The sequence below is a fragment of the Xenopus tropicalis genome, chromosome 2 (genome assembly GCF_000004195.4).
Source record: "Xenopus tropicalis strain Nigerian chromosome 2, UCB_Xtro_10.0, whole genome shotgun sequence".
Classification (NCBI taxonomy): domain Eukaryota; kingdom Metazoa; phylum Chordata; class Amphibia; order Anura; family Pipidae; genus Xenopus; species Xenopus tropicalis.
In genome coordinates this window covers 103,656,739-103,677,883 of record NC_030678.2, presented here as the reverse complement: position 1 = coordinate 103,677,883, position 21,145 = coordinate 103,656,739, and the positions used below count along the sequence as shown (strand labels likewise).

General features: G+C 36.4%; 2 protein-coding genes across 2 annotated transcripts in view; both read left to right on the top strand.

The window, feature by feature from the left end:
• cip2a (cellular inhibitor of PP2A) overlaps positions 1-13,111 on the top strand; it is a 28,104-nt gene extending 14,993 nt beyond the window's left edge. The window contains exons 7-21 of the mRNA NM_001142038.1: positions 1,131-1,276; positions 1,981-2,056; positions 3,038-3,265; positions 3,373-3,532; positions 4,841-4,973; positions 5,138-5,237; positions 5,676-5,794; positions 6,471-6,657; positions 6,752-6,826; positions 6,904-7,014; positions 8,271-8,467; positions 9,083-9,196; positions 10,452-10,534; positions 11,332-11,471; positions 12,309-13,111. Of these exons, the coding sequence (NP_001135510.1) occupies positions 1,131-1,276; positions 1,981-2,056; positions 3,038-3,265; positions 3,373-3,532; positions 4,841-4,973; positions 5,138-5,237; positions 5,676-5,794; positions 6,471-6,657; positions 6,752-6,826; positions 6,904-7,014; positions 8,271-8,467; positions 9,083-9,196; positions 10,452-10,534; positions 11,332-11,471; positions 12,309-12,479 (2,040 nt within the window). The 3' untranslated portion in view covers positions 12,480-13,111. The remainder of the gene's footprint in view (positions 1-1,130; positions 1,277-1,980; positions 2,057-3,037; positions 3,266-3,372; positions 3,533-4,840; positions 4,974-5,137; positions 5,238-5,675; positions 5,795-6,470; positions 6,658-6,751; positions 6,827-6,903; positions 7,015-8,270; positions 8,468-9,082; positions 9,197-10,451; positions 10,535-11,331; positions 11,472-12,308) is intronic.
• Positions 13,112-19,798: 6,687 nt separating this feature from the next.
• Positions 19,799-21,145, top strand: part of myh15 (myosin heavy chain 15) — a 39,030-nt gene continuing 37,683 nt past the window's right edge. The window contains exons 1-3 of the mRNA XM_002932286.5: positions 19,799-19,903; positions 20,546-20,670; positions 20,967-21,070. Of these exons, the coding sequence (XP_002932332.2) occupies positions 20,580-20,670; positions 20,967-21,070 (195 nt within the window). The 5' untranslated portion in view covers positions 19,799-19,903; positions 20,546-20,579. The remainder of the gene's footprint in view (positions 19,904-20,545; positions 20,671-20,966; positions 21,071-21,145) is intronic.

Below are 21,145 nucleotides of genomic sequence, written 5' to 3'. Positions count from 1 at the left end.
GACTGCCACACAGTCCCAAATCATAATGGATTCACCCCCATGTTTAACAGATGCCACGACAATTTTTTTTTCTCCATACACACATTTGGGCATTGTGGCAACAGAGTTCAATTTTAATTCATCAGTCCACAGCACTTGTTTCCAAAAGGCCTCTTGCTTGTCTAGATGTTGTTTTGTATACCTCATGCATTGACGATTGTAATGAGGTCACAGATTCCTGATGAATACTTCATGCCAGAAACACAGTAGAAGGGGGATAGCCAATCAAAGCTCTGCAGTCACACAAGCAAAGACAGGCTTCAATTCCCTATCAGGTCAGCCTAGCTCCTGACACTGCTTTTTAAAGCACATTCCTTCTGTATTTGAGAGTATAATGCACTGGCATATTTTTGATTTTCACATGTTAAGTCAGTAAAATAAAATGTAACTGCAATAACACACACAGTCTAATTTTTTTAACACACTAGTTACTGCAGAAGTTATTAAATATGTAATTTTGCATTCGTGTACAGGATAAACAAATGATATGGCTATTCAAAATTGTTTTTAAAGTTTGATAATTGTTTCCTAACTTTTATTGTTTAAAACTTTTTTTCTCAAGTATAGTTACCCCTGGTAATGTTATTACTGTTATACTTTAATGGACTTCAACTAGCGTACTGAATGAATTAATATTCTGTGCTTGAACTTTGTTAAAATCCATTGTGCAAACTGAGTGGTACTGAGGCTGAAGACAGCTGTCAGAAGAAGGTCAAGCAGCTCTTCACATTTGCCGTGCACATGCTCTAGTAATCTTTATAATCTTAAGAGGTCTGTAGTTTCTTGTACTGCCCCATTTTGTGCCTTTATCACACATCACTTGCAATAATATATCTTACTGTCACTTAGCGCTTAAATTAGAAACATATTAGATGAAAATGCAAACAACGTCAATTTCCTTTTATTTTTTTTAATTTTTTTTGTAAGTTTTTTTTCTTAAATGGATTAAATTATCAGCTAATGAACTCATTTATTAGGAAACCATTCAGTGCTTGTAAAAAGCCTTAATGTTATTTTCTGTCACAGTCAGGTTTTGTAAATATTGCACCATACAATTGCTTTATTAACCGTGTTTAAATGCGCCTTTTTAGCTTTTTCATTCCAGAAATATCCATCAAACTTTCCAGTTAATATTTAATATCCTTGTAAATGGTGATGGAACTTTAACAAGAATGTACACTGTAGATCTTCTTATGGACCTTTTAAAAAACCCCAAGATTGCAGATTATCTCACAAGGTAAAATGTCTTACAAGTTCATATTCTCTGCTAATATAAATGGGGGATGCTAAATATTACCCTGAAATATAGGGATTCTTATAGAATGTCTTAAAAGTAATGATATGAGCACTAGTTTTCTCCGTTTCATCTGATCTGTGAAGTTCCATTTTTCTTGAAACAAGCAAGGTTGACCTCCTTTCTCTGAGTGCAGGAGAGCCAACTGAAAATGATTATAAAATACTTTTGTAGGACTGGCACTCACAGCAGTTAGCATTGAACATGTCAATACATGTTTAACCAACATGTTTAATACTGGGTATACATTTGGTTGCAAGAGGATTGTCACTTTAACTCTCAGAATGCCAAAATGCCTTTCCTTCTCCTTTTAAAAGTAATTTTTCACAGCGTGTCTTTTTCTAATCTAGGTTTTCTAATCTAGGTTTTAGGACAGTTGTTCCCAAAACTTTTAAGCTATTTAAATGCCTAGCCTGATGATCAGATGTATAGGTTCACCCTAATTAAGTAAGCCCATATAGACCAGAAAGAGTGGTATGAACTAAAAATAGCTGTAAATTGCATATTTTAGGAGATGTTTTGGTATATGGAAGTTACTGTTATATTGTCTTGTATGCCAATATTTCCATGATGTCCTTAACCTGTAGAAAACCACCAGGCAATTTATCTCAAAGCACTTTTTTTTTTTTTTCCCTCCCTACCTACAGATATGAACATTTCAATTCTTGTCTTCATCAAGTGCTAGGCCTTCTCCATGGTAAAGATCCAGATTCTGCTTCCAAGGTATTTTTTTGTTATTTTAATTTACATTTGTTTACTGTGTGGCAAGTAAATATGCAGAACGTTGTCAGTGCTCTTCCTTGGGCTCAAGACATTAGAGAAGGAGCATTTAACTCCCTTTTCAGACACCACAAGTGAGAGTTCTATAAAGGCCTGAATCGGAGTGCTAAAAGGCAAAACTTCTGTGTCTCTTGAGAAAATATCTTTGTTTTAAGATAACTTGGGTCCAGCAGATTAGAACCTGATTAAAAGGTAGAGTTCAGTTCAGGCCTCCTCCTCTGGAGCAGGGGTTTGCTAACGCCACCCTGGACTTCTGTAAACGCAGAGATAGGCAGTGGATGCACAACATCAGCAAGGACAGTGCATACCATTAATTCTGTTGGCAGCTAAAAGGTAATGTTATGCAAGTGAATGTGTAAAGCTGGTGCATGCCATAAAGTTGTTTCGTCCTTGATGAAGATTTCTACCTTATGCTGATGTCTTCCTCTTTTGCCTCTGTGTGGGGTAAGCACATATTTTAATTGCAATATCATAACAAGCAGCAATTTTTGTTAAAATATTAATTTGAGAAAAGATTGAGCTATTTCACTTCCAGTTCCTCGGATTTTCCATGACCTGAAAATTTCATTAAAATGTTGTGCTGTAAAATCCAAAAGAAAGTAAGAAAGTAAACTTTGGAGCAATTTTGCAGTTTAATCCTCTATTGTGTCTACATGTAAAATGTCTTACATCTAAATGTAAATTTTCTTGGAAATGTGGAATGGAGAGATTTAAGAGGAGAGAGTGGATACAATCTAATAGAATATCATGTTCTTTTGTTCATTTTTAAATTATCATAATTCTAGTTAAAAAAACTAATATTTTTCTTGTTTACCTAAGTAAGTCAGGTCAGGTGATCTAAGTAAGTCAGGTCAACTTAGGTTTACCTTATTTGACACTACTGACACCACATAATTTACATTTGTTTTCTTTTTTCTGTTTTAGGTACTTGAACTCTTGCTTGCATTTTGCTCTGTGTCCAGATTGCGTTGTATTCTACGACAAGCCATATTTGACCAAGCTGGTAAACCAGGAGCAGGCAATGGAAGACTTGGTCCTGGCACTAAGTCTTCAGAACCAGCTGTGTCCCTTGTTCATTGGTCAAGCCAGTCTCTTGAAGCACCTCAGAATTGTGCAGTGTTGGCTCTTGAGCTTTTTAAAGAAGTGTTTGCGGTATGTCTCTTAGTACATTTGCACATTTCCACAGTATTTTTAGATTGCCCTTCAGAGTACTTAAGGCAGAACTTTTTAACTTAATTTTTAAATGTGTTTTGATTCAGGATGCAATTGATGCTGGAAGCTGTCAGTCAGCTGAGCGCTTTGTAGATCTGCTTCTGCCTGTCATTCTTGAGCAGCTTCAAATTCCTGATCACGAACTGGATGAAGCTCTGGCAAAGAAGAGTTGTGAAAGGGTAGCAAAAGCTTTGGATGTCTTGATAAATATCCTTCTATACGTTCTAAATTGGGGGTTGGTTATGAAGCTGAAGCTTATATGGTTGAACTAAAAAGAAAACTAAACCCTGAATAATGAATATGGCTAGAAATGCCATATTTTATATACTGAACTTACTGCTCCAGCCTAAAGTTTTAGCATCTCTATAGCAGTAATACAGTTGTGCACAGGAGCTCTTCATCTTGCATTTTGTTGTTATATGCTCGGTCTGCTCTGGGCTTCTGTTGAGAAGATAAGCGTAGGAGTCACGCAAATAATCGAGAAGAAAATGAGGCTGTCCTTTCAAATAAGCTAGCACTACTGGGTTGATTATTAAATTCTGATGCTAAGTGTACTGGTTTCAAAGCTGCCATGTTATGTGAATCTTAATATGAGATGCTTGAAGCCACAGTTTTGCCTGTTTACCCAATCCCTAAAATTCAGGACAGTACCAGCAGTGCTAGAAATATATAAAACAAATCTGCTTGCTCTCTTAAATAACAGATTTCGGTGCAAGGTTCTGCTGGATCAGCACTATTAATTGATATGTATTTGAAAAAAAAATGAGTGATCCTTACATTTTCTTAGTTTTAAAATTGCAGTATTTTGTGCTGATAATTGTTAGACTCCAGGCACGTTTCAACAATAAAAAGGTATGGCTCAGATATCTGATTTGCTCAGCCATGAACTTATTCATTAGATGAGTAAGAAATGGTAAAATCAGAAACCCTTTCTAACAGGATGCAAAATTACAATAGTATGGTTAAAGGATTGCCTAGTAAATTACTAAAGTGATGCACAGTGATAAAGGAAATCCTATAAATAAATGGACAATTTATACATTGCTTGTAAGGCTGATGGCATACAGACATTTTAAATCACTACACTCTTCTCAGATTGCACCTGAACAATCAAATCTAAAAAAAGTTAGTCTGTTGTTGGTTGTTTGTCAGGCACTGCTGATTCAGCTATTGCCTTTAATAGAAGCAGAGTTATGGCATATCCCTGCTGTGGCTTTGGGCTGGTCAAGTGTTTTACACAAGGTACAAGGGGACAGTTTTATGCTTGTGGAACAAAATTGTTACCTATTTAGCATCCCTTTTATGCACACAATCTCATTCAATTCAGCATGATTTCCTTGCTGCTCAAGGCAACTCCCTATGCCAGGAAATGTTTAACTTTTTTCTGGACCTACTTTTCATATATCAGAAATGGTTTTCTACAGTGCTGTAAAATTTCTTATTTAAACATTTTTGAAATGTAGTGTTTCCTGGCTGTATCCTTAATTACCAATATTATTCTTAACTGAAGTTCACTGCTTTGTGGAGATGATGTACTAAAGTTCCGCATTACACGAATACTTGCAGTGAACCGTTTTGTCTCTATGGTGGATTATCAGTTTTCATGCAGTGGTGATACTGGCACAAAAATGGTAGATTCTGAACTTTTGTAAGTATGCTCCCATTTTTTTTTTTTTTTTTTTGCTTAAGTATGTTTAATCCATTAAATGCATAAAATACTATTGCTTTTAAAAAATCTAAATTCTTTTTGTACTATTTGGGCAGAAATTTTGTAAATAGTTGATGTAATGACTATTTGATTTATATTTAAAGCAAAACTTCCACAGATGTCATTCTGAAATCTCTGGATCTCATGAGCAGAATAAAGCAGCTGGTGACAAATATGGAAGCTGCATTCTACAAAATCCTGCAGGTAATTTTTGTGGCACTTGAAAAGAAGCCCTTGTAAGTGTGGAGAGACATTAAACTGTTTCGTAGAAACAAAGCAGGACTTGTACTCTCTCCTAAATTCCAAGGTAGAGACGAAGTTTAAAAATAAAAATCCACATAACCTTTCTGTGGTCATGTTATTTGTATAAAGTCTTTGTACCTGTTTACACTTGACCTGTACATTGGAGTTTCTGAGAGTGCAAGTCCTGCTTTGTTTCCACTGTGTTCTGCTCCCCTTAGCTGAAGGTTTGGCGCTTGAAACCCAAACCCAACATTTGTACGAGTGAGCACTACTGTTTTATAGATTCTAAATGCAATGCATATATTTTTCATGGTCTTAAGAGTTACATGTTTGAATTCCGTTTTCTTATCAACCGATCATATTTTAATTAAATTTTCTGCAAATTGTTTGTTTTTGCAGGATCATCGCTTGATCACACCATTATCATTTGCATTAACATCCAAAAACAGAGAGAGAGTTCATTCAGGACTTAGAATACTGTTTGAAGCTGCACCTTTGCCTGGATTTCCTGCCATAGTGTAAGGAAACTATTGCTTTTAAAAATTAACAATTAGATTGATGTGTGTCTTGGATTATGGTACAGGTATTGGATCTGTTATTTTGAATGCTTGAGACCATGGCTTCTTTGAATAAAAGGATCTTCTGTAGTTTGGAAGACCATTCCATGGGACCACTAAAAGGATTGTGTAGCATTGTTTTAGCTTTAACATAGATATTGCTAGCATATATACTGGGGCTTATTTATAAACACTGGGCAGACCCATGGCAACCAATCAAATCTTTGTATTTATTGTTTAACCTGCAGCTGGCTGGAAAAAGCCAGTCACTGATTGGTTGCTATAAGTAATGGCACATGGGCAAATTTGCCCAGTGTTTATAAATGAGCCCCACAGTCTGGTAATAAAATAATTTCAAAATAAGAATTGTTTTCTTAAACAGGACTCCATGAAAAATTACTTATTTTGGAGCTTTCTAAATAACGTCTCTCTAAATAATAGATCCACACCTCATAAATATAGTAATTTCAAAAAACATGGAAAACAATTTTAAGAGCATATTTTTTTTATTCTTATTAGATATTTTCAGTTTTTATAGAATTAGTTTGGCTTTCTAGACTTTTTTTTTTAATTATTATTATTATTACTTTCAGTTAGATAATCATTTGTGTAATATGAATAATTTCTTATTATGCAGGCTCGGAGAGAGCATTGCTGCTAATAATGCATACATACAGCAGGAGAAAGATTGTCCACCAAAAAGATTTGCTGTGCAAGTTAATTCTAATAACTGCAAATCACCACAGTTCTTAAACAATCAGAGTATTGATAATTCGCCCACAAAACTTCAAGACCTTATATTAAAGCTGCAGACTGGAATGGAGGTAAGTTATCCAGATTTTGTTGTCATTTTTGGAGACGTCGGTCTCTGTAAAAAATAAAATATCTTGTGATGATTTGCAATCCTTTTTTTTCCAGCTAAAAGATCAGTCGAATGATGTAAGGATTTCAGATATCATGGATGTATATGAACAAAAGCTGTCTGCCCTAGCAGTGAGTATTTGTGTTGATTTAACTACATAGGCGTGTTAGAATTCCTTTATATTGCCACTCATCTGTTCCTTTTACAGTCTAAAGAAAGCAGACTGCAAGATTTGTTGGAAGCAAAGGCGTTGGCACTTTCCCAAGCTGATAGGCTCATTGCACAGTACCGATGTCAAAGAGCTCAAGCTGAAGCAGAGGTAACAGCGATGTAGTCCAGATGAATATATTAACACTTCTAAATTAATTCTGCACGTTAGCTTGTACATTAGTTTTAGTATTTGTGCTATGGCCATGACAGACAGGTTGTATTGTTGCCCATGTTAAAGCAGGTGCACAAAATATCCAAAATTGCCAGCTGTTGAAATTGATACTGGCAAAAAGCCAAATTATGTACCTTTATGACTTATTTTTACATGATTTCTTGATTTGACTATTACCTGCAACAACTGCCGTGGTTGGAGTAACAGGGCATATGTATGTATCTATAATTTACACTTATTTAAGTGCTATGTGCTAAAAGACACAGCAGCAAGGAGATCCCTACCCCATAGTGATTACAATCTGATTGGGTGGATAACATACAGACACAAATTGAAGGAAAAAAAATATCATATGTTTGGCCATTGGCCCTTAAATCCCAGGACTGGGCCAGGCAATATATGTGCTATTGCTCCATTTCTGACATATTGTTGCTCGTGCTTAAGATGGATATAAACCCAAGTACAAAAATGAAAATGTCTCACATTTTAATACAAATATGTTTTTTGCTAGAATGCTTTTGCGTGTTCTACTGTTCTCCTGCACTTCTGTGCCAGTCAATCTTAGAGAAAGCTAGGGCTGCCATGGACATGGATAAAAGAAAGTTCACCTAATGTCATCCAATTATTTGCACAGGAGCAGAGCCTTCAAACTGTCACTACCGTCATACAGGAATATTGCAAAATGTGCCCTTCAAGCATAGGAATTACAAAGACTAAATTATATTGAAAGCATTGTTTTACAATTTGGGACTCCTTTTAGTTTCCATTCTTGGGGTACCAATCACCTTTAACAAAACTACCCACCTGCCCTTAGAAAACATGCAGGTACCTTAGAAATAATTTTAAACATTTGAGCCAAATAAAGTGGATGATACAAACATTTTCACTTAGTCAGGTCTTTAGGAATGTGTTGCTTACCATGTTTAAAAAAGTTTGGCACTGCATTTATAATCACAGTACTGGAAAGCTACTCACATTTTCTTGCTACAGCACTGTTTTCTGACCTACTTAACCTGTCGTAGTACTGTACCAGAAATAACATGGGCCATTTCTATGCAATGCCACATTTCTGAGCATGTCTGGGTTGGGACAATGTAGGGCTCCTCAGCTCATCTGACCACTGCTGCAAGAATAAAAAAAATCTCCATCCAATGGTTGTTCCACATCCATTTATGTCTCTTGTTACATTACAGGCTAGAAAGCTTGCTGCACTGTTAAAAGATGCAGAAAAAAAGAACGAAGAACTGAGTTTACTCTTGAAGTCACAGCAGATAGAATCCGAGAGAGCAAAGAGTGATATTGAGCAGCTATTCCAACACAGCAAAAAGCTACAAGCTGTTGCTGACGAACATGAAAAATTAAAGATATCCTATACTGAGCATCTTATAAAGTAAGAACTTTGTTGACATTTACAAAAAGAAGGGTTACTTGAAGTCTTCATTTTTTTTTTTTTTTATTGGTAAGCTCCGGCATTTTATTGTCAAACAACACATTTGTAGATGCTCTCTGTATATAAATGTAAATCTGTTATGTTGTTTTTTACTTGACTACAGATTTTACCAAGTGTTATGCTTAACAACCACCGCATCAAAAAGGCACACTGCTTGGTTAAATACAGGCTATGAATTGCTTTGGACTCAGCCCCTCTTGTTATATTTTACTGCAGTGGTTGTCGGATGTTTTAGTTCAAGCCCACTTAACAGGCCCAACCTTTAATCAAGGACCTCTTAGTCAGGGTTCCAGATACAGAAAGCACTATAATAGCCATTCAGCTATTTATTTTCAATTATATCTAGGGCAGCACATAAGTTTACATTACAAGTCTCACCCTAACTGGTTATAGGCTTCATGTGTATTATGGAGAACAAATTTGCACTCTACCCAAATATTACCCTAATTGGTGGTCCATCTCACTCTGGTAGGCTCTAACACATTATCAATTTTTTTTTTTTTTTGTTATAAAGTACATAAAAAAATCTAGGACAGTTCTGTTTTTGCCTTGTAGATATGAGTTGTGTGAGAAACAATACAAAGAATTACAAGCATCATATAATCTGTTAACTAAACAAGCTGAAACAATGAAAAAGCTGAATGATTCACTAAAAACACAGAATGAACAGTAAGTAATTTGTATTTTTTTTTCTTCACTCACTGTGGGTCCCAGAATAATTTCCATGATCTGTGAAACAGCACAGCAGGAGTCTGAAATTTGAAAGGTCCAAAAACACTTTTTTCAAAACATAATTATTAAAGGAGAAGGAAAGTCATTTTGGCATTTTACTGCCTAGAGCAATATATTTATTCTGCAGAAACCATTACCATACTTGGGTAACTGTTTTAGAAGCTTTCTCCTTTGCTTAAGATATCAGTTGCCATTTTAAGTAGCTTTCTTCCTGCAGTCTAGATGTTATAGCTCAGATCACACATTCCTAAGGGACAAGAGAAGAAATCCTGTGTTTCTTTTGATAGAGTGCAGCATTACTGTATGTATGTATAACTTTATTTATAAAGCGCCACAAGGGTACGCAGCGCTGTACAATCTTACAAAATTACAAATAGGGAGGACGAGTGTTATAATAAATAAATACAATAAATATATATAAATGCACAGGGAATAAGTGCCATGTGGTATGAGACACAGTAGGAAGGAGGTCCCTGCCCCATAGAGCTTACAATCTAAGCGGTTGGGTAACATACAGGCACAAATTGGAAGGTAAGAGTGCACCAGGTATGGGCACTTGCCCTTAAGCGCAGGACTGGGCAAAATAGTGTTTTAGTGCTCCAGATTGTAACAGCTGAGCTTTTTCTTAGAGAGTGGGTGAGTTTTCCCTACGGAGGGATTCAGGGATAGAGTTCCAGAGGTAAGGAGCAGCGAGATAGAAAGGTTTAAGACGAGAGAGCGCAGTGGGTGTGGATGGTGTAAAAAGACGGAGGCTCTGAGAGGAGCGGAGGAGACGACCAGGAACATGCAGGGAGACCAGTGAGGAAATGTAGTGAGGAGCAGAGGAGTGAAGGGCTTTGAATGTTAGCAGAAGGATTTTGTAAGCTATCCTTTGCTTAAGTGGGGCTGAACAGGTTCCCTCTTTGGAGAGAGCAGGAGGATCCTGGCAGCAGAGTTTAAGATTGATTGCAGGGGAGAGAGGTGGGAGTCTGGGAGGCTGTAAGTGCTTATGGCTGTATTTACATAGACCTTTCTGATAAAACTTACTTAGTTTTTACCTTTGCTTCTCCTTTAAATCTCCTGCAGTCTGGAAACATACACGTATGACAGCTTTTGTTAAATGAATGTATTTTACTTAAAATGGTCTCTGCATTAAAGTGTACAAAACTTTGCTAATGTGTATCTAACTAAGCAGCAACTGTTGATATTTCAGGACTATCTCACAACTTAATGAACTAGAAAACCAACATAAAGATTTAAATAAGCAACTGCAGGACAGAGATAGTAAAATAAAAAGTAAGTGATTTTCTGTTTGATAAAATATTGCAAATTCTGTTGTATTTGCTGGACAATCCTTTTTAAAGGACAATGAAAGGTTCATATAAATTAAAAGTCTAAAGGCATTCTTTTTAAGTACTTACTGCATATCTTAATTCCCAGATCCCTGCTTGCTTCTCTGAGATATGGTGCTGGCAGCCTACAGCAGTGTGAAGACTACAGTGACATCACTGAAATCTCTCTCCCCTTCCTGTAGGCTGCCAGCGGCAGCCTTCCTATTCTCTGAGCATGTGTGTAACTTGATCCTGTCTGCTGTTCTGAGCTACACATGCCCATCAGCCAATCAGAAGCGGATCTGGCAGAGGGGAGGGGGGGGGAATGAAACACATGTGCAGTATGAAGCAAGCAGGGAAAGGAAGGGAGAATACCTTTTTAGAGATGGCTGCCTGTTCTAGAAAATGTGAAGTAAGTGTGACTGAGTAAATATTTGATTAGGTGAGCCAAAAGTGTGGCGTTTTTACTAAACAATAGGAGGACTATTGGGCAGTATGCATTTTAAATTTTGACTTGCATTCTCATTTAAAGAATGCAGGCACAGGCTATGCAACCACTTGCGTATATATAATGATTTTGGAAAGAAAAGGGGAATGCAGTATATACAATAAGAGTTAAAGGCTATTTCACGAACACCCAGTTTCAGGTCAGGGAGTATTAAACTCAGCTTTATTAGAGACCATGCTTAACTATATATTCTGCTGACATAGATCTTCATTGTCTTTCTGACTATTTTTGTGCAATGAAAACTGTTTTCTTAGATTTGCAGCAAAAACTAAAATCATTAGAGGAAAAGATGAAAACAAAACAAAAGGAGAAAGAAGAAATGGAAGAAACTATAGATGTTCTTCGCAAAGAATTAAGTAAAACTGAACAAGCACGGAAGGAATTAAGCATTAAGGTAGGATTTTGAACAATTAAATGGATGTTTCCCAATATTATGAATGGTACAGTTTAACAGGAGTACTATTATTTTGACATGTTTTCTTGAAATAGGTTAGTTTAAAACATTGTTTTTAAAAATTTTAAAGAAAACACTGCTGATAAATTATCAGATGGTCAGGATATTTAAGATAGGACATCACTTGGCCCTATAATCTAAATAACCCAACATGTTGTCTATACTTTAATGTGGTTACTACTAGATTTGCAGCACTGCCCTTTCCTTACTATCTACCTTAAGGCAGTAGGTAAATACAGGGCTCTGTTACAGACACTCCTCAACTTGCCCTTCTAAATTACGTGCAAGTTAGTGAGGGGGGGGGGTGCTTGCATCCCTGTGCTGTATTCATGGGGCACATGCAGGAATCTGCACTCAACAGTGGAGTAATTCAGCAATTAGTGGTTTGCACATATTTTTTGCACTTTTCCCTGCACTTAGCAAAAATCAGGTAATTTTGCTATTGCAAATTGATGCCTATTGAAGCTTAAGGTATTTTAGAATCATGGCTCTGCACACACACCCAGATGTTGTAATACTTGATCTCCTGTAATACTATGCATGTGCTCTGCCCAGGTAAATAGAAATAATTCGTACAAGAGTTATCCCGAATGTATCTGGAGGGAAACAAACAAATAAGTTTATTTTTGTGTGCCTTCAGTAACACACAGCACTTAATTTGCTAGTGTTACTTACCATCAAAATTATTCCAAATGTATTTTTCAATACTATTGTACCTAGTTGCATGTATAAATTGAAATCAGTTAATCTGATTTGTTCCTAAAATGTTCACCATAGGCATCTTCCTTAGAAGTTCAGAAGACTCAGCTGGAAGCACGTTTGGAGGAGAAGGAAGCAGTTGTGAAATTACAGCAAGAAGAACTAAACAAACATTCACATATGATTGCTATGATACACAGTCTAAGTAGTGGAAAACTCAATACAGAGAACGTGAACCTCAGTCTTTAGAAATATACGGTTTGATTCATAAAGCAACCCTGGCCAAGTGTCTAGCAAGTGCTGTTCCATGCACTTTCTGCTAAATCTATACAACAAGAAAGCACAAAACAGTGCCCCTAAGAGTATTCATTTTTCTATTTTTAAACACTATACTGGTGTACAGTAGAGATTTTAGCCATTTTTAATATGCTTATTGTGCTAATGTGGCAGGTTCCGGGTCATTCTAAGTATGTTATTTTGAAGAACAATGAATTTTTTGCAGATTTTAAATAACACATTTGTGAAATAAATTATATGCTTTTTACATGCTCTCGTTAAGCTTTGTATGTGTATCTTCTGGCCATATGTATCACTGATTTATTTTTCTCTTACTATATTTTCAGATGCACTTTGTACTGTACTGTAGTTGTGTTTTAGTATTTTTAGCTCATTAACACAAACCAAACCTTTACTGGTACATAAGATCAATAGTATTTTTAAATTATTCAATTCTTATATGCCTTATAAGGGGCTTACTCATCAACTGTGAATGTGGAACTAATGAGCATTATTGTGGCTCTGTATCTTTAAATGTAGCCTAAATTTACAAAAAAAAGTCCCTTTTTGTGTATATATAAATATTTATATATTAAACACCTAAATAAGTGTTTGTTTCTTTTTAATTTTGTGATGCCTCTAGAGCAGATTTCTACCATAATGCTGTTTTAACTTTAACATTGTGCATTCAGAAGTTTAACCTGTTAGTTGCCAAATATTGAAAAATGTATAATCTGGGCAGTTCTATAATAGGGGGTTGAAAGGTTTGCTTTTAGATCCACCCATTTGATCTCCTACATGTACCCCCTCACCTCAGCACAAAGCTATGGGATCTGTGAGAAATGAGTGGCCACTAGATATCCATTGCTTCAAGGCGCCTCATGTCTTTGCATCTGGTCGCCTACTTCCACCCCCTCACACACAATCACCCATATTGTTCACCTGTTCACACCTCAGACTGTAGGAGCAGTAGAAACCCAAAAATAAACCCTGCACACTATAAAAAGAACATATACTGAGGTGGTACTGCAATTAAAAAGTTTTTTAATATATAGTTATTGTGCAGACAGTAGGAGCAGTGGCAGCATTGTGTCACTGTAGGCTGCCTGTGTGTGCCATACTCTGCCTGCCCTAAGCTGCCTGTGTGTGCCATACTCTGCCTTCCCTACCCTGCCTGTGTGTGCCATACTCTGCCTTCCCTACCCTGCCTATGTGTGCCATACACACAGGCAGGGTAGGGAAGGCAGAGTGTGGCGCACACAGGCAGGGTAGGCAAGGCAAGGCAGAGTGTGGCGCACAAAGGCAGAGTGTGGCAGGTTTTTGCTGTACTACCACCATTAATATGGCTATGGTCATGCGATAACATGGGTGTGGTTTCAAGTGGGTGTGGTTTAAAAGGGGCAGTGGTCAAAACTAGCTTCCATTATCGGCCCTCCACCACGGAGGTTTCCGGCCCTCGGTGCCACAGAAGTTGGACAGCACTGGTCTAGTAGATATCCCAGAATACAATAATATGCCTCCATACCAGCAATAATTATATAGCTATGCTAAACATGTGCTTCTGCCATGTAACTGTATAAAACCGCCAAAACCTACTTCACATACGCATGCCTAGTTCTTCAACACAAGTACAGAAGATGATATCTTCAATAAAATCATTAAGAAGCTCAAAAGCCTGGAGCAGCTATGATGGAGCTAAACAGTCCTCCCTCGATAATTCACCCTGATTTGGTTTACCAAATGTCATTAAGATTTTTAGGAATCAAGTTCTTTATATCACATAGTGCCTTAAAGCCTGCTTCCTTCTCCAATAGAACAGAAAAATAAAGACTACTTCGGTGGGGAAGAGAGTGTTATATGTAGTAATTTTTGCTATTGTTTTCTTTCCTAAGGGGGGTTGGTCAAACTTTTAACCCAATGTTCTGCCTGAAGGATGAATGAACAATGTGAATGGCTGGAACATTTTAAAATTGAGGTTCAACTGTATATATTCAGAGTTTAATGTTATTTTTAGGTAAATACAATAGAATAATGAAATATGGAAGTGAGTCAATTTTAACCACTTAATATTGATCAGCATTTTTTTTTTTTTTTATAGCTACCCTTATCAAATAACTACATCTTAGCATTGAAGTAGCTTAGCTTAGCTTTACCTAAGTGTTAGTACGAGTTCAAAGAGATTAGTTATTCAAATTGTGTCATTGTTATTGCTGATTCAACTGTCATTTGAAGTGCAGCAATAAGTTAAATATGACAAATCTAATTACACTAGTATCTTTTTTAAATTATACCATTTGATTATTTACAGTTGACGCTCAGAAACCAGACAGGAAAATAAATAGGAGAAGATAGTAATAGGTAGGTAAGAAATTATATAAATCTAGCCTCACGTTTCATTGTTTTTTCAGTTGGCAGCATGACTGACCATAATACGTGGAATGTGAGACATGAAGTGTACCAGAATGATTAGGAATTATGTAAACTTATTACATGAGGTTGACTGAGTGATTGAACTTGGTTATGCCATGGATAGAGGCAAAAACTTTTAACTAGCAAAATGAGAAATGGAGGGAATTAGAAGTGATAGAACTATGAATTAGGAGCAAGAGAGGTGGGACATAAATTGAAGAACTATATAAATAATATTTATATTTAAATAATATATTTATATAAATAAAAGGGCAACAATTACATCTTTGGGTAAATAAATGAATTGAGAGTTTGTATAAAATATTATGGAGTTATAAAAGAAAATATTGCTGTCAGGTAAAATATTTCAAAAGAAAGCATAAATAGAAAGTCTATCGTTAATTGTCTTAGAATGTCAAAGAAATTAGTGAGTCAAAACACTCATCAAACCCAAGATTCAGTATGCCAAATGATATCTATAGAGATGTTGATAGAAGCAGTAGGTATGTCCTCAAATGGATGTAAAACAAGAGAGAACAAAAAATAGTATAATGTTTATTACAAAGAATCCTGCTCAGTGTAGGTTACTTACAGAGTTGTAGTGTGATACAGGTATCAAGATAAAATTCAACGCGTTTTGCGTGATTATTGTCACGCTTCCTCAGGAGTCAGAATAAAAGAGCATTTAAAATCCCCCAAGACCTGTCTCATATTTGTACAGGTATGGGATCCCTTATCCAGAAACTTGTTATCCAGAAAGTTCCAAATTACGGAAAGGCCATATCCCATTGACTCCATTATAAGGAAACAATTAAAATTTTTTAAAATGATTTCCTTTTTCTCTGTAATTATAAAACAGAACATTGTACTTGATCCCGATTAATCCTTATTGAAGACAAAACAAGCCTATTGGGTTTATTCAATATTTGAATGATTTTTAGTAGCCTTAAGTTATGGAGATCCAAATTACAGAAAGATTCCTTATCCGGAAAACCCCAGGTCCCGAGCATTCTGCATAACAGGTCCCATACCTGTACCATTTAAAATCAACCGTTATCCGCCTCACTTCCATCTCTCAAAGGTGGAAGTGACATACGCGTATCTGCACATAACATCGCGACAAAGGGGTTAACAGGACTAGGGGCAAAAAATGTTGCTTACGCTCCTGCGACTAAACATGATGGTGTATGGTGATTGCTAAAGATCCTATGTCTAAACCTGATGGTACTGTATACTGAAATAAAATAAATACCAGCATTGCTACATAATCCCGCTCATAAGCGTGACTAAAAGGAGGAATTGACGTCGGTGCGTGCGTGCGCAGTAAAACCTAATGTAGACAAAGTGCTGGCGAATGGATATGGCTTGCACTGATATGTAATTTGAATAGTGATTTATTCTAGCCAATCGATGCCAGTTGTGGTGTACCTATTGGCAAACACTAAACCTACATTATTGCGCTCTATTCTTACCAACAAAAAGGTGAATTAGAACCTATACCATATGGTTAAATCACACTACTGCCCAAAAGCGAAACATGTATATGTGATTCGTATGAGGATGAAGACAAAACATAACTTGTCAACAAAGGTTATTACAAAAAAGGAAGAGTAATGCACTTATTTCACGATAGAACAAAATAAAATTAACTGATAAATATCAATTACAGTATACATTTTTATAAAATGATTAAAAAGCTGTTAAATCAATATCCACATTTAAGCCATGAGCCTGTAATGTGTTTGGTTTAAAAATCCAATATGTCTCCCGTTTAATATCTTACGGAGCAAGTTAGTCACCCACGGTAGATCAAGATAGACTAACCACTCCAAAATACCTTTTCACCAGTAACTTAAGGAGTTGCCAGTGAAAAGGTCTACGCATCGATTCAACCTTCCAAAGTCCCATGAAGTTGCCTGCAGAAGGAAACTTAGTGCAACTTTGGAAAGCCAAAGCAATGGATAGGCCATTCCACCAGTGACTCCTATTGTTTCTGGTGGCAAGACATTTCAGAGAGGTTAGTCACCCACGGAAGCAGAGATCTATCGCAGGCAACTAACTCGTTTTATGAGACATTTCCCTTAAAGGACATGTAAAGCCTACATTTGCCTACAATGTATATCAGTTGGGCACGTCTCCCCCACCCAAATGGCATCATTTGTACTGCATATATCCCCTCTGTTTGCCAGCACCATCACATTTTACTAAAGCAAATAGCAGCTTTTCACCCGGTGGCCATTTTTCCTCTGACATATAATCAGTCACATTTAAATCTGCAAACAGCATTCACACACACAGACCCTTATTCAGCATACATTTCATCATGAATACTGATTAATGTAATCATGAGTAATGATTAAGCTAAGCTCAGGAGAGGAGGTTAGGATGAAAAAAAAAATAGGAGCAGACAGCTAGAGTTAAGTTCCTATGTAAGCAAGCAATGCCATCTCTTCATTGGCTGCTAGAATGGAAGGTGTGTTTAGTAACCTGAGCTGAGAAAAGCTGAGCATGCCCAGGAGCCAACAGCCACAGCAAATTCCTGAGAGAGGGGGCCAAGTGGGTTAGAGGAGAAATGAAAATCTAAGTGATTAAAGGGATGCTGTAGCCTTACTATTAACCCCTTGACAACCAGAGTGGCAGGTATTAAAAGTTTTTAAAGAAGCTGTTCACTGATTACATTTGTGTGTGGTGTTTACATGACCTTTAAGGTTAATTCAACAGGTTTCCTCTGCATGGCCCAATTGCTGCGATCTCTGCTAGTATTACTCCCTGCTTCATTAGGGATCTCTTGAGAGCAGTAATAGAGACAGAAAGGCTTTCAACATTTTCTACACCATCACTTGCAAAAGAAAGGGGGGATAGTTATGCAAGAGACATTGAGGTTTAAGATTGATCATAACAGCTAAATGCACATAAAGCATAAAAATCTCTAACTCCCTCAGAAAATAATAAACACAAACATGTTAAATGTTTTTAAAAAAAAATAGCCTAACATAACGAAAGGGTAAACCTCCATATTTAATCTGTAATAACTATGTGCAGCTGCACTGTAATATTGTCAGCAAGGAAAGCATTAATATAGCTGCTGTAGGAGTTATTTTGGACAAGCTCAGGATTACATGCCAGTTAGACACAAGTTTGGCAACTACAGTGCCCATTATCTGAGCTGTTCAGTCAGATATAATTCTTGTCTCCACATTCTTTTCTTGCATGCATTATTATGGAAATAGTCACTAAGAAATGTAATCAAATGGTACTTAACAGTCCATCCAGCCATCACATTACTGTCAGCTTTAATAATGACACTGCCAATATAAAAAAAAGAACACTTGCACAAGCTGCAATGCACAACATCTCTTTTTTCTGTCTTTTCTGTCCACTGTTTACTTGCAAGTAATAGAAGATGCCCATGAAAAGAATGTGAGATATTCTGAATTTAATTTCTTGCTGTACAGGGAGTAAATCTGGCACCTAAATCATATACAATTTAAAGTCATGGTATAAATATGGTACATGCTTTTGTATTATTATGCATGTTTCAATTATTTCAAGGTAGTTTCTATAAGGACATCTTCCAACTTCTGAAAAAAAGACTGTTGGAGACTATTTGGCACTCCCCCAGTAGTGCTGCCTGTGGCAAGGTGCTCCGAGAGTCCCTGGGCACATTGTCACCTCATAGTAGTTAAGGTGAATTCTATTAACACAAGATTAAGTGCAGTCTACTACCAATGCTCTCTAAACATTGTATATGTTTTGTTGAATTACACCAGATTTGCTTGTTTGTTCAATGGCTGAACAAATAAATCATAAAGGCTTCTGGCTTTATGTCACATTGTTAGATGTGAACTTTAAGTAATGGAAATGAACTTATTTTGGATCAGAGCCACTGTCAGGGGGACAGGTGGGAGTACAGCATGTCCCAGTCTGTGTAAGTACTCCTAAATTTTGAACCCCTAGAGGAGTGGAGCTTGTCAGAAATTGGACAGTTTTGGCCAGATCAAGTGTGTATTTAGGCCAGGTTAGGGTGTCATTGTTATCCAGAATGCTTGTGATCTGGGAGTTTACCATTTGATAAATACACTTCCCATAGCAATGAATAGAAAGTGGGTGAATTTTTCTGTGCTGAGCTTTAATCTCACATTTTAATAAATCTGCCCCTTGGTGTTTCTCAATATATTTTATTTTAATAATAATGCAAATATTTAAAAAGACAGTGCTGTATTCCACAGCATAATCCTTTTAGCCCCACCCCTACCCTAAACTTCAGGAGGAGGGTAATCTGATCAGGAGGAGGCTAATGCACATGTACTGCAACTGCACCTCAGCAAGGAGTCATGCTAGGCCTACTTTACTTCTATACTAGTGGGTCTGATGTTTGTATTGGTATAGTGGGTGTTATACACTTTTTAGAAAAACACATATTGAATATATTGAATAAAAAAAAAAAAGCTAACTGAAAACTGATCAGCGATCCAACTGGCCAATCGAATCTAGTGACAAAAACTAAACTAAAATAACAAAATTCTGAACAAAATATTCTAATCTCATTTATACAGCACGTAATGATATTTTGCAGCACAACACAATACATAAAAGCATTCCCCTGCATGCCAGTCATGTGAAACTTGAAATTTAGACAGTACTGAATTAAGATAAACATGGTGACCATTCTATTGAAGTGGTTTGTGATAAGAGACAGTCTGACATCCCCTTCAGTGCATATTTAGCTCCGTGTTTTTGTTGCATGTGATTTGGAAAACAATTTCTTAATTCCATTAGGTCATATACCAACAATGAAGCCAAGCAGCAAACAACTGAGTGATAAAACACAGCCCTGTAAAATTATAGGCATATTATCTTTATCTTGCCTTCCCTGCCCACTCCTTATAAACCTGGAGAGTGTGATACTCTGACTCAGTGACCTGCAAGACCTGCTATAAGTGTCTGGACCCACTTTGAACTAGAAACAGAATCATTTACTTCACAAGGTAGGTATCAACTTATGGTTTTCTTGTGCATACAATCCCTTTTTGCATATTAATTTCTCTAATTTCAGAAAATCCTATATTTACACATAATCATTGTTACTTTTTAAATAGATGATACCAAACTGTGCCCACTGTTTCAAAATTATATAATTTTATCTAAATATCACTTTTCAGTTAAATCAAAGCATTAAAACAAATACAATAAAATACTGCAATACAAAAATAATAATAAAAACTTACAATTAGTGCAGGCATACAGTATGCGGTTATTGAATTGAAATAAGACAAAAAGGTAAAAAACAATTAGAGCTTGTATATCTGTTCACACTGGATTTTCTTATTGCTGGCTATAACTACTTAAATATATTTTGCACCAACAGAGCTTTGGCTAACTATTGGTTCTTGGACAAATAGTACCAGCACTCATGGCAATTGAAAACAAGCACTAGCCCCTGTAGTTTATGTTCAAAAATAAAACAAACAACATTACTCCAGGTGAACTCATAGCATTTTAAAACAGACACAATCAGACAAAGTGATCAGTTAGCTCATTGAATGCTTTAAACTTAATTGATTAACATGAGCATTAATTATTAAATGGAAAAAAAATCATTTAACAATCATACTTGTTTTCTTTTTCAGTGATCAATACTGTGCTCAGAATTAGTCTGCCAAAATGATGGACATGTCTGATTTTGGGGAGGCAGCTTCCTTCCTTAGAAAAAGTGAGAAAGAGTTAATGATACAGCAGACGGTGGCTTTCGATGGTATGTTGGTTGTTTAGCTTCTGTTTGTAAAAATTATTATTTTAAAAGGTTATCTTACTTAACTTTCCCATGCACCCCTCTGCAGACTTACACTGCACAGTAGTGTACACATGCATCCACGTCTGCAATAGGGATTCCTGGGAAAGATAAGTAAAATGCCAGTGTGCTCTCTCCCTCCCTCTCTCTCTCTCTCTCTCTCTCTCTCTCTCTATATATATATATATATGTATTTCACACTTTCATTAAATATCTCATTCATGGTACATAAGGGTACAGACAGTATTCTCCTATAATAGGAAAGAAAAAATGCTGGATACCAGATGACAAGGAGGCTTATCTAGAGGCTGAAATAAAAGAAACTGGAGGAGGCAAAGTAACTGTTGAAGTTGGTGATGGAAAGGTAAAAAAAAATGTACTTATTATGCTCCATTATTTAGGGATCAGGGACCTGGTTTAGCCCTTTTTAGTATTTTAT